At 37.8% G+C, this 14,801-nt stretch overlaps 1 protein-coding gene across 3 annotated transcripts in view; it reads right to left on the reverse strand.

Moving 5' to 3' along the window:
• Positions 1–14,801, reverse strand: part of ksr2 (kinase suppressor of ras 2) — a 130,646-nt gene that overhangs the window by 59,787 nt on the left and 56,058 nt on the right. For all 3 annotated transcript variants that reach the window (XM_084947452.1, XM_084947453.1, XM_084947451.1), the window contains one exon: positions 11,494–11,666. In XM_084947452.1, the coding sequence (XP_084803578.1) occupies positions 11,494–11,666 (173 nt within the window). The remainder of the gene's footprint in view (positions 1–11,493; positions 11,667–14,801) is intronic.

Here is a 14,801-nt window from a genome sequence, read left to right on the forward strand (position 1 = left end):
GAGTCTATTTTTTTTTATTAAAGATGTTATGTATGTTATGATAGGAATGCTAGCTAGAGCAGTCTAAAGCAGACAATAAGGAGCAGGCTGCAGATAGAAAGATGCATTCCTAATAATTATTTCTAATTTTCAATATTATTTTCACACTTGGCTCTAATAATTCAGCAATTATAAACAGAAATCTGTCATAATGTGTCACAAATGTACATGTCCCACATTGGGAGAATAAATTTGTTTCATGAAAACACCACAACTGTATATATGCAGTATTTTGAGATACACCAAAACACACTCCCATCTTTCATAATGATTAAATAATATTTTACACAAATGTAAAATACATATATTTTTCAAAGAGTTTTATGCATGTATTCATGATTACTCTCTTTCCTGTGCAATACAGAAGACAGTTAAATCAAATAGGCTGAATGGAAGGAAATAAGCTCGGTTGGTTGCAGTATAATTTTTAACTCATATGTATACTACTAAAAATAATCAAGTTTTCATCTTTTACACCCCAAAATTAAATATTTGTAACAACATGATGGGAAGAGAGTAATTGTTTCATCAATCTGACAGGTGTACACCAAATCCCAAAAATATGTCATTTTTTACATAAGCTACTGATTTTCTATTCTAAATTCTTAGGCTGCCTATAAAATATATATTTAGATACAATGTTTCCTAATAGTATCATGATATTTCCCATTAGTTAAGAAAGTCCTGTTATGAAGCCTCCACCTGAGCATTGTTGTTGTTTCCATCTTGGTATTGTAAAACCAAAGCAATATATTGCTTTGACACACACTCAGTGCTTAGTCAATGAGAATACCCTAGATAATCCACCTTTTTGACTCTAAAAACAATCACAATTCATGAAAGTTTTATTAAAAATGACTCCCAGAAACTTTTGCACAACTGCAAATGCTTGTGCCACCATAGCACGAAGAATGCGAGTTTCAAAGAACTTCCATCTTTTATACTATTTATAGTTACAATGCTCAACTTTTTATGCTCAACTGACTACCAGAATACACATAGTATTTATGGTTTGATAAAGATTTGGGTTTCTACTATATAGCTAAGTTCATCCAGTCTTGCTAATAACACTTGCTAGCATTAGCGGATAACATAGCCCTACACCATCTCAGTCAAATACGGTCACTTTTGGCTTAAATAAAACCAACGTGGTGGTAATCAAATTTCTAACATTAAGGCATCCACATGGAGTTTTACAAAACTCTGTCCTTATCCATTCAAATCTAGTAAGGGTTTAAACATATTGGCATAAGCCTGATACCCAAGTCATTAGCATTGAAGCAAATTAAAGTAAAAAGAAGAAGAAAGTTTTATATTATGTTATTTTTATAATGATTTATATTTACTAAATTACTAGGTTTTCTTTAAGTACATTAACAATTTTCTTAGATTTTTGTTACTCGAACAAGGTGTTTATCACACAAGTTTCTAAATGGCCTAATGTACTTTTAGTAACACTTTTTCAGCACGAGCGACTGGTGTTTGAAGTTTTAATAACTGCAAGTAAGAAAGATAAGGAATCTTATTTTTTTCATCTGTTGAAAGGCACAGTCAGTTCTATTAATTCATTACAAGGCAGCAAGTAATCAGCAGCTGTCGACAGTGCTAATGTCATGGCCCTGGTGCCTTGAGCATTTCCTGGTTCCTGAAACACCCTTCCTCCACTCCTCCTCCACTCTCTCCAGGGGCTTGGTGTCTTCTCTCCACACTCCGATGCATTGCTCAATTACACTCGATCAACCTGATAACTCAATATAAAGGGAACTGACATCATCTGCTTCTTGTCCCCTTTGTTGGCAACTGGCAGATGATTGGGCTTGTCAGTGGTGGGGCCAGAGAGGTTTGTGTGTGGTTTTAACAGCGATGATTTTCTTTAACAAAAATCTTACATGATCCTGGGACTCCTACAAGAGCAGGTAATGAGCATTTATGTCAAGAGAACACAATGAAGGCAGTCAAGTAAAAGCATAAGCTTAAGACATGACAGAATATTCTGTTTCGAATATGCTTTGCCCTCGACGAGCTGGTGCAGTTGGCTTATGTCTACTAATGTTATAATTTTTCAGTTTCACATTTGATTGTGATAAAATTAGGTATATATTAGATACAGATTAACTACATTAGCATGAAATCCACAGGAACTGTCTCATGATAACAGCCCCCCCTTTTACTCTTCAGAAGCTGATCATTTTAAAGGCAGATGCCCTGTTGGTGTTGCTTCAAATTCAACAAAATCTTTAATTACACAAAAATCAGTGGAGAAGCTTGACTCTTATATTCATTTTTGTTTTTTATGTTAAGAAATACATGGAATAAACATGACATGAGCCTCAGCAATGAACTACAGGTGGTTGGGTACACACCTTCATCTCTTTAACAAGGTAAACAGCTTTACTGACCCCTGCTGCTGGGTGGAATCGACAGGTGGCATGTGCAGCATGAGGTCGTTGTGTGGCTGCTATCACTTGTCTGGCTTCTTTCATACGACAATATGAGGTTGCTTGACTGTACTGTTATATATCAAATATATCAGCTGCTCTTGTATTGCTCCATAAGGACTTGCTATACCATTAAGTGTACTAACTTGCACCATGCCTGAGAACCATTATCTGCAACACTACTCCCCTGCTGCAGTTACAATGTCCTAATGATCCAGGTCGTATTAACCTAAATTTTGTTTCAGCATTACAGTTTTTGTCCGGGTCTAATGTCACAACTAAACACGCATTTGTTACACTTAGAAGTAGTCGTGCTATCTCACGACGAATGAAGGTGAAATAAATGCAGTGGAGTTTTAAAGACTCACACACAAACAGAACACTTGATCAGTAAACAGAAAATTAAACTAATTAAAAACTGAAATTGAGCATCTGCGGAGGTGCCACTATATCGGTTTAACAGTCCGGGGAGGAACAACAAAGTTGAAGCAATTTGACAGGGGTAAAAGAGCACATGTCTGCGTACGTGGTCACACATGGGTGACATCTAGTCACCTGCCGAAACTATCAAAACTTTGAAAAATCCAAAACCATCATAGAAATATAAACTAGGGTCCATTCTTTCTAAGTGTTTGCTTGTGTGTGCTTGTGTGTGTGACAGATGAGCCTCCAGGAGCTGACAAACCCCAAGGCGCCAGACAACAGTGTCCTCCTCCATCTTCTCTTATTGGCCTCAGCCTAATTAAGCTGAGGCCTTCCGTCCCCCTCCTCCACTTGCTTGTCATATGACACGCGTCAGGCCATGGGGTTGAGCGTGTGTGTGTGAGAGAGAGAGAGTGGATGTGTATGTGTGTGTCTATTTTTATGAAAGTTAAAAAGAAAAATCTAACTATACAGAGTCGCAGGGATACGCGTTTCTCTTTGTCCGTGGGTTAAACAGATGGGGCGGGTGTGTGCATGTGTGCAGAGATAAAGAGACTGCTCAAATCTAGGAGCCTACTTACAGCCAAATATAGTTTATTTGACGTTAGACTGAGATGCCTCTCTACCTGATTGACTGAACGCTAAACACTATTCCCCATAGAGAAGAAATTTGTACTGCAGGTAGGAGAGAAAAGTGAAGCGAGCGACAATTGAAAAACACAGAACACAAACAACATGAAAAAAAATCAGACACAAATTCTAATCATTCTCATTGTCAATGCTATTACCAAATCATCTCACCCACACCTACTCTCATCATTTTCAGAATTATCAAGGTCGAAGAGCTCAATGGACAGATTGCAGCACTTTGGCAGTTTGGATAAAAGCTTCAATCAAATGGTTGAATGCAATCAACGGCACACATAACTGGCACAGTACAATCAAGAGATAATCAATAGCTTACGTCTGGAATACCAAACAAATACAGCAGAACACACCATTAGAACAGATAGTTTCTATGAGAATGTGAAGCATGTTTAACAAGATAAGGGTCTGACATGAGGGTATACATACAACAGACTGGGCAGAGCAGCAGAAAAAGTCAACGGGACTGTAAAACTGTGTGGGTGTTTGCTGCATAATGTGCTGCATTATTGTACATGAGTGTTATAGGAGTGACATGTTGCACACTCCATCTTATTATTCTTATTGTTCCCCAAAAATTACACAGTTGAACAAAGTATTGTATTTGTTTGTGGAATAGCACAAGACATAAATGAAGGAAGGGGTGATATTTTTTTTTCCTTTTCTATTCCCATGTGACAAAAAAAAAAAAAAAAAAACGAGGACCAGGAGAAAAGCAAGGTTGCACAGTTGCTATGACAACAGCAACACGCCGATCTGGCTTTTTTTTTCTTTGCAAAAAAAAACATACATATACATACATATATATATATATGAGTGTGTGTGTTAACATCTTTGATAAACAAGAACACACAGATACATAACTGCAAATAGCATATATGCACATGCACAAAAGCTGTGATACACTGACAATAGCAATCACAGCGCTGGAAAAACAGCAATTATCTTGAATGAAACAAGTATCTCAACACTGCCTTATAGATGGTGGGAGTCTTTTAAGATTGCCGGTTTAAGCATGCCAGTGAGGCAGAGGGAGGAGGGATGGGAGAACAGATGATGCCTGGAGGTCTTATGGCTCGGTAAAGATTTCCTCAGTTGGAGAACTCGAGCTTCTTGGAGCATGCAGACAAGCAACCCAACCAACAGGCACAGCATGTTTTAGTAGTGAGGCAAATCTTAGCCAACAAAAGGCTTTCAGGTTCCACCTTATGTCCCTATGCACACATGTTAAGGCCCATTGCTTTTGGAAAACACTGACAGCAACAGCTATTTATTGGAGTAAATACAAAAATTTGCTGAGCAAACTGCCCCCCCACGTGCCACTCCATCTTATATAAAACTGAATAAACAAAGTAAATTAGGGGAATGCTTCTGTGGTGCACATATCACTCTGTAACTTAAGATAACTTTAGAGGCTTTTCTCAATTTCTCAAAATCTGTTGTTTTTGTTACATTATCCTGCTGGCTAGTTGTCTATTAAACCATTTTGTTTAGATTAGCTGAGCTGTCAGTGGGATCTTTTGTACACACAGTGTTAAGAAAGACTCCTTGTGGCATTTCTTTCTAACACCTTTGAGCTAATATAAAGCAAGGATCAGTCTGACACTAACTAACCAGTGTTTATGGACCCATCTTCAGAGTTTCAGGGTAAGACCTCGATTAGAAAGTTTTAAGCCAGATTGAAAGAAAATTAGGTCCTGCTAACAAACTTTTACAGTCTGGAAAGCAGTTTTTACTTAGTAGTCTGATGGTACAGGACAAGACAATTAAATGAAAAGTTATTACATAATTTTAAACAACAAACAAACAAATAACAACAAACAGTAGGGGAGCATTGGTTGAGAGGCCAAAAACAGATACACATCCACACTTACAGCAAATTTTAGAATTACCAGTTAACCTTGCATGTCTGCAGACTGTCAAAGAGAACATACACATGCAAAGGGGAAACATTGCTGTCAGGGAAACAAATATGTATTAGGGCAAAGGGCAGTGCACTACTACCTTCTTTCAATGCTGCATTTATTTATTTTATTAAAATATTCTGATTTTGTGGTTTTGATCAAGAATAAGAACAATTGTTATAAAAATGTGGTTTAGTAAGTTTTACTAGCCACAAAGCAACAAAGTGATGACTCTCCAAGCCTGAGTCATCATGTCAACATCTGTCTTTTCGGTTTCATGTACTAATGGCTGTGTATCTTTCCTAGAATACTGAACTGAGACCGACTAAACTGTTCTTCTTAGATAGCCAGTTTTCCTCACGCTGTTTTAATTTCAGTGGTTATTTAGAGCCCTTATCTATTTGCCAATTCTCAAAGGGACCTCCATTGTGGTACCACATTTGGTTGCTAGGAGATCTGTGACGCAACACGCAACTGCAAAGCATCTATGCAAGGTTAGGCAGAGTGGGTGACGTCACTGGCAAACATGTAGAATTAAAAAGAGTGAGTTGTGTACCAAGCACATGAACATTTAAGCCATTTATATCCACAAGCACACACTCTCAGACTCCCACACTCTCCATCCCTCCCTCTCTCGTTCCATCTTACTCACGCACAAATACACACATCAGTTTTGCAGCAGGCGTGTGTTTTGGTCCGTTGCCAGCGCTTGTACTGGATCTCCAAGTGGACACAAGGCATCATCACAAGCTAGGGAGTCTATCTAAGCCAACTGTGTGAACTCAAAACAGCCTGAGGCACTAGAGGTGAGCTGCCCATACAAAAATGTCCCTCTGTGGCTATCATAACTTTTCAGATTGGACAAACAATGACTTATCATACCACCTGGAGCAAGAACGAGAGCTCAAGAAAATGAACTCTCACTGGCATAGCCATTCTAATGTTTATTGCGTGTAGGTGTTTGGTTATATGTAGTGTATGTGTCAAAACGTCAGTAAATAGTTTCACTTTTTAGAAGCAAGAATTTTCCCCTTTTTTTCTTGTTTCTCTGTTTTTTTGAACGGGCATCGGTGGATAATGAAGTTGCAGAACCCTGGGCACAAATTTTTGCTTGGCAAGAGCCACTTGCTTTCCAGTAATTAGACATAATTTAGAACAGGATAAAATAGTTCATCATCAAATCATTATAGAGAGCAATTTACCTCACCGGATAATGAAAAGAACCCATCACAATACAACTTCAAATGAAAAATAAAGCAGACTTTTATCTTTTTTCCCCCATCAGGAAAACTTTCTGCAACAAGATAAAAAAAATAAAGTTCTTTAAACCAGCAATCACACTTACACTGTGTTCTCCGGGTCCAAAGAAGCAACATTACACTTTCACAGCTGTTTGTTATGTTGGCAGTTCAGCTATCCTGGCGATAATGTGAGGTTACAGGAGTTTATGCGCTAATAGAGCTTTTTCACAGCAGACATTTTGGCATACCATAGCATGAAAAGCACAGCTGTGATTAATACTATAAATGATGAGTGCCTTCCATTTAGGTGAGCCAATTCCAGAGTCCTAATAATGACCATGTTGGCATTGCTTTCTGACTCAGTTACTAAAACCCGACTGCTTTAAAAAAAAACATTTCACCTGCCATATTCATGCTCTGATGAGTCAAAATAGCTCCTCTTAGAGTACTGTGCAGTATCAAGCCATCCCTCATTTCTTTATGTTTTACATAAATGTAAATACAGTATATAAGGCAAAAACAGTTTGCACAATTATAAAACGCTTGAATGTCATTATTTAATTCTTCAACAAAGCCTGAACTCTCTTAGGTAAGCCGGTTTGTAATTTCTTTAAGTCGTCTTCGGGACTAGTTCTCCAGGCTTCTACAAAGCTATTCTTTGCATGCTGGCTGCCTTTTGTTCTGTTCTCTGTCAAGGTGATTCCACATTGCTTCAGTGTTGATGTCCAGGCTCTGAGCAGGCCAGTCCATGACTGATAGTGTTCCATTGTGTGTTTGTCTGACTAGGTATGCTATTACTGTATTGGCAGTCTGTTTGGGATCCTTGTCATGCTAAAAAAAAATGAAGCCGCTGCCAATCAGATGCTTTCCAGATGTTATTGCATGGCAGGAGAAAATATGATGGTACTTTTCTGTGTTTATAGTCCCATAAACTTTGATGAGATCTCAGCACCGCTGGCTGAAATTCAGGCACAAACCATTACAGAGCCTCAACCGATGGTGGTAGACTCAGACTATTATACTCCCTCCTTGCTAGATTTTTGCCTTTTTTTATTATGTGACTTTTAGATACTGTATATTTACTCTAGATCATTTTTTAGGCCTCTTACTTCTTCTTTATCCTCCACTTAGTCAGTTTCCAAAAGTGTTTTAACCTCCTAAGACCCGAACTCTTCCACAGCATGCATTTTAAATTTTTCTTTGATATTTGGGCTGATTGGGTCCCGATGAGTGTAAAAACAAAGAATTACCAGATTTTTTTTTTAACCTGATTTTTGTTTCTAAGAAAAATGAAAGCCACATATGAGGATATTCATTTAAAATTTTGATAGAACAGTAGCAGTATAATGTCCTCGTAAGTGGATATCAGGCCCTTGTAGAGCAAAATTCAGTATTTTGGTCTAAATAACCCAAAATGTGATGTCCACATATGTGGACGCCAGGTCCTAGGAGGTTAAGGACATACCACATGCTATACTGAGATGCCACGTTTTTTTCTAATAGTTCTTTGGGAATCAACTTTTTTGTGCAAAAATACTGTGTTATCTTTGGCATTTTTCCGAGATTCAACTGAAGAAACTGGAGCATATTATGTGTTTATTATGTGCTTTTGTGACAGGCTGCTAGGAAACAAAAACAAATCCTAAAATTAAGCTCAAACACATTTCTCTAAAAATGCACACGTACAAGGACCACACTAAAAATAAATGAAAAAGCTGCCAATGTCTGAAGAAAAAGTCCTTCAGAAGAACTATTGCTCAAGGCCTCCTAAAAATGAGAAGGAAAGTCCAGCACCTAGGAAGCAAAATATAAAGAAATTAGGTCTGACTGAAGATTTTTGCACAGTTCTGCATGCGATACACCAACGTGTACATGTAAGATAAATCAATTTTATCGCATTTAGGACAGTCATTTAATTTCCCAGCCAAGTGTGGATTTACCATGTGCAGTGCATTTGAAGTGCATAGCACGATGGTATTATTTTTACTGGGGCTTTTTAACTCAAATAGCTCCATTAGAAACTCATCTTACAAATATCCTCCCTTAGATGTGATGCATCGATTGGAATCATCCAGTAGGAATGGTAGAAATGTCAAAATGCAAGCGAAAGATGATTAATAGATATAATATGATAGAATAATAGACTTATTATTTTAAATTGAATAAAGATCAACACACACAATAACCAATAGCTGCAGATTAAATGAGAAGCTATCTGCAGCTTGTCTCCAGAACCTAACAATGTGCCAAGGAGTCCCTGAGCCGAAATACACCACTGTAATGGAATTATATTTGTAATCATAACCAGTTTCTCAAGGTGGAAAGCCAAACAAACTGCTGACGTCTCAGCTTCAACTGGGCACTGACTCATCCCTGGCAGACAGCGTTTGGTCCTGGTTACCTCAGCCAGTCTCGTAGCTCCTCCGCATGTTTTGATTCAAACGACTTGCAAGATAAGGAATAACACTGCTGGCTGGAGGGCCCTGACGTATGAGATGGCTGTGATACCATAAACCCAAACATAGACACGGGATGGATGTTTAGCCTGGCTGACCTGGCAGTCGTATACTTGCCCAAATGCTCACACAAGCGTTCACACACACAAACAGATTGCTGAACTACTATTCCTCTGGGCAACTTTGTAAATATTGTTTTTTCTCTGCTCTGTTATTTCTAATGAAACACAATGAGAAATTAGTGATCTGATGATTCACGCTGTCTTTTTTCGTTAAGCACAATTTTGCCGTGCCGGTCATTGTGTCAGCTATTGTGTAAAATTTTGTTTGTTATTTTATCAAACAAGTACATTTTTTCACCTGGTTATCAATATGATAAAATAGATTAAGTAGATTTTGTAAAAGCTTACAGTTAATTTAACACAGATAGACGTACTCCCTTTTTTTTCTTTTGCAGTCAGTGCTCGAGTTGTAAATAAATAAATAAAGTTCCACATAAAAACAGAACTTGGATGTTGCCCTTCAGCATTTAGTGTAATTGACACCGGCACAAACAGTCTTTCTAACAGTCAGCTGTACTGAGGAAAACTGCAAAGCACGCCTCAAGGAAATAGCTCACATTAAAGTGAGAAATCACAGGTGATATTTCAGAGCGAGCAAGCTCAATGACTCCTCCCAAAGAGCCTTAAGGGTGTATGAAGCTGTACGACTCCTTCAAACTTGTCCACAGTAGAGCGCTTATTTTGGATTGCGGGTATAAAGGCAGGTCTCCAAACCAAGCTGTGATACCCACCGTGTCTAATAATGCTTTCTAGTACAACAGGATAAAAAAAGGCAATGTGTACTTCCTCCAACTCCAAAATTCTTTATCTACGTAAGAAGTTTATTTGTGCTATAGCCTAGAGCAGACCGTGTTAACTTGGACGATGCAGTTTGGTGGTTTTTCAGTTCGCACTCCCATGACACATACGGGAGGGGACATATAGAAGCATTTTCAATGAGAATAAAACAGTAAATCCATTCTCTGATCGATTTCTTTGTGTTTTTACGGACCGTGCTCACCTTACAGAAGCCACCACTTCTTATTTGGTCAAGCTTAAAGCTCACGTTGCAAGTTCTGATTTGCACAGTGTGAAAAAAGACACTTTTATTGTGGGTATTCACAGTCGTTTACAACATGCTCACTTTAATGTTCTCCAGCTGCATAAAAGGATGTACTGTGAGAGCAGATCTGTTGCTCAGGTAGCATGATGAGTTGACTAGAATCATCATCAGGACAAACCTACTCTGCAACATGGTGAGATAATTACTTATTTACTTAGAAAGAAACACTGCATCTTTTATATATTATCTGTGGGTATAAGCCAGCATCTCTGGCTTAAAATATCTGTAAATAACTCACAATGGAGGCACCAGTTTTTCCATCTCTTATTAAGCTAATGGAAAAACAAATCTGAATTAGAAATAATAATTCATACATCACTGTTTTTCCTTATATGATTGTAAAACATACTTATTAATATTTTATTAATAATTTTCTATCAGAAATCAAGTATGAACCTCCTTAAACCAGAGATTTTTACAAGCTTGGTCCTTTTTGTGTTATTAAATAACTGATAGTTTTGGTCCAAACCTTGGACATCTGTACCCCGTTTTGCCATACTAAACACATTAGCATTTGAGACTATTCCATTAAATTCACATATATCAATTTCACCTTTCACCTCCTTTTTTTCTTTTTCTAAATGTGTGATTATTCCATGTCATGCCTCAACCAACAAGTATGCACAGCTTTGTCCCTTATACCAGTTAGTGAAGTTTTGCATGGATTCCGAACACTGAGTGTTATCCATTCATCACCCGTTTCATTGACAAGACTTCCATTACTTTGTTTCCCTGCATTTCCCCCATCCCCATCTCCTCCTCAATCTAATGGCTTCCGCAGAATGTCTTAATGTATCAGCCAATAAGGCTGCCAGTGTGCAGCCACACACAACCTCCGGTCATTATTGTCACGACCTGATTGTCTATTTGTTGCATTTACCAGCAGAGCTGTACTTAAGCATTTTTTAACAAAAATAATTACTTTCAGCAGTTAAGTAAGAGCAGTTAAAGCAAGTGGTTTCTGCAGGTGGCAAGGCATAGTGACAAAAAACTGATGAACCAACTGAGACTTGACCCAACTAAAAGCAGAGCAACATCCCAGGAATGAAACATTGCCAGAGAACTAAATAATCAGAGTAGCAGTAGAGTAGATCATGAAAGGGATACGTTCAAAGTATTAAGAAAAATGTAATTTCATTTAAAAAAATCAGTGTGCGATATTAAAAAAAAGATGTTCACTTACTTGCAGACGGTGTTTCGGCATGAACAGGTGGTGTAGAAGGGATGAAAGAGGGGAAGAAGAAGGATCGCAGAGATCGTTCAGTGTGGAGGGGTGAGCGCTGTGTGGGCAGGTTCTCACAGCTGCCCACACTGCTGTGGATCTTAAGGTTCAAGGGCTTGGTCTTCTTCTTGGCTCTGGTGGACAACAGACAAGAGAAAAATATAAAATTGAGACATTAGAGGTGAGTGCAGCAAAACTAAACAAGAAACCAACATGTTAAAATGATATTTACTATAATTAAACAGTCTGGACTATTTGTTTTTGCAAAAACGCACAACTTCAAAGCTGGACAGGAAGGCTGCACAGTTTTTGGGGTACAGCTATTCCTGTAGTCACAACCAAGGTACAACCACTGCAGTCACCATCATATAGAAGAGAAAACAGAATTCTACACCAGAATCGTTCACATATGGAGAACATAATACAGTTTAGTGGCAAAAAATGTTGCATGTTAAGTAAGGGAAATGAAAATGTACCTATCAGTCACCATCATTATTATTCTCACACCTATATATAATGTACACCCTACACCTGAACGTAACAAGAATGCAGGTGGACAAGTACAAATAAGGCATATATATTAGTTTACGTTGCATATTGGGTATTATGCATTAGAGTAATATCAATAATGTACTTATAACACCGAACAACAAACACTTAGAACTTCACTGTATGTTCATTGTACTCCAGAATTTGGAGAATATTTTTTCTCCCCATCACAAGTCTGCTAACTTAGCAGAACTCAGTACAAAGTACCAAATATATGTATTTCCTGCACAATCACATAAACAAACAAAGAGGTGCGACGACATCTTGAGTCACAGCAAGTATGGTGTACCGAAATACCAGATCAGCATCATTAAGGGCTCTAGTATTAATGATAAAGTCAGGAAAGCTGGGAGTCATGTTCATAGCATGATAGCACAGCCATCGCTGTCATGCTAGAAGAAAACACACTGCTGTCGGGGTCAGAAAAGCAAGTAGGATCGAGGAACAAAACATTAAACAAGACACTAATAAGAAAAAGAAAACCAGCCTTTTTTACTGCGATTTTATTCCAAAGTTTGGCTCCGACTCAACCATTTGTAGATGTTGGAAAACACTGTGGTACTGCTTTTTAAAATTGCACACCTCCATATGGACATTTGCCACGTAAGTATGTAAGTGGGTTCAAACTGATGTGAAGTATCTTCATGCAATGCAATAAAGGTTACCATCTTGGCTATAGCAGAAGGGGTGGGAAGAACCGATAAATATAGGTTACAGACAGAAACCTGTAAGGTGCTTCAAAGACATCCTTTTTTAATTGACTAGTATTGAGTATCAAGTCAAAGTGAAAATCACCAAAATTTTCCCATGATCACTTCTGTTTGCCAGCCTGCTTCCACTGTGGAGGCTTGTCATTTCAGAGCTGAGGTCTGAATAATTAAGCTTGTAGAGCAATTTGTCTTTGTCAGCTGTCATTGTGATTTTTTTCTAACAAAACTTTTGTGTATTTCAATAAGGTATTCCTTGTAAGTACACAATTCCCTGAAATATGAAAGACAGACAGCTGTGAACTGAGTAAACTAAGAGACAAGCTACACAGTTTGGGCTAATTACAAGAAAAGTGTGTAATTTAACTAAAAATATCTCAAGTGACTTGCAGAACAGACTGTTCTAGCTACTGGTATATCTGGGTTCTAAAGTGGAGCCACTGGAAAGTCTGGAGCCATTGCTCATATTAAAGCATGGTCCACGGTTAACCTGCTCTAGAACTTCAAACGATCACATTAGCCTCTTATCTAATGTACTCAGTCAGGCTGATAAAATGAACCATTATTCCTACAGGATCCTCAATACACTAACTTATGTTATTATTGCAGCTCAGGAGAACACGAGGTGACTTTGTGGGGATAATTGGAAATAAAAGTCGTCCTTCATTAGAGAAAATAATCCACAGACTGTTAATTACTTCCCTGTAAATTAGAAATGCAAACATTCACTGTGATAGACGTTATCGGCCATTTTTTCTCATTTTAATTTGTCTACTTTTTTTGATGTGAGGCTAAATTTACTCAGGCTATGGAAAAGATTTTGCCCGTTTTGCAAGAATATACTGTACTGTGCAAATGTCTTTAGATTTTTGTTCAGTGAGCCAGGAATTCTTGTACTTTCTCCAAATGGTATTGAGCAATAGTTGTCCAGGCTTTGTGAAAGTCTTTCATAGTTTTTCTTTGGGCACTGGCTACTTTTTCCACCCAAACTCTTAGACAAGTCTGTTTACCTAGCCATTTTTAGAGAAACGTGTTTAGAGTTTATTTAGTTTGCTTGTTTGTTAATGCTGACCTATGAATCATTCATGTGTCATAACAGAACAGACAACTTAACAGAAAACCAATTTTATATTGTATATTTGTCACAGAAATAGCAGAAATTTGACCCGAAGATAAACTCAAAATACACATTTTAATGATGGTAGAAAAGTCTTTTTAAAAGTACAAAGTGCATGAAGCAAAACAACAAAGAAAATCCAACTCCAAATGGCAGGCAGTCACAAGGGAAGCATTCAGACAAAGACCAAAAGACTAGAGCAAGTCTATAAACACACACTTGAACAGACTGAGGGCTAATCGGAGGAATGAGACACAGCAGGGGAAATGAAGCACAGGTGAAACTAATTAAGCCAATGACAGGAAATAAAATTAAATGCAAGACCCAGAAGATACATGATTACCAAAACAATACAGGAAAATAATAACTAGAAGACTGGACACAGGAGAACTTGACACAGTAGGAAAAGGGGGGAGGGGGGGATCCAAAAACCCTGACAAAAGAACCGAGAGGTAAATCAGGCCCTTTAAGCTTCTGATCTTTCTGAGTTAGCTTTGATATTTTGATACTTCCAAACCATCAACATGTCTGTTAGACCTCATTCTTAAAAGACTGCTCAAAGAAGTCCTACTATTAATAATTCTTTGATCTTAGGTATGATCAAACCATATGTCTTTGAGGTGGTGGTAATTAAACCATTACTTAGAAACCATCACTTGACCCAACTGTCTTAGCCAATTATTGACCAATCATCACATTTCTTTGATTTCTGAAAGAGTATTAGTAAAACAGCTAACAAGTCATCTTCACACGAATGTTTTATTTCCATCATCACATCATAGAAACAGTAAATATAAAGCAAAATGAAGAACTTTGCACAGCACTGTAATGGACTTTCAATTTTTGGGATTACTATACAGCAGCTTTAGAATTTCTTGGTCTACTTTATTTGTTTA

Source organism: Perissodus microlepis, chromosome 12 (genome assembly GCF_051167445.1).
Source record: "Perissodus microlepis isolate ML-2025 ecotype Zambia chromosome 12, ASM5116744v1, whole genome shotgun sequence".
Taxonomy (NCBI): Eukaryota; Metazoa; Chordata; class Actinopteri; order Cichliformes; family Cichlidae; genus Perissodus; species Perissodus microlepis.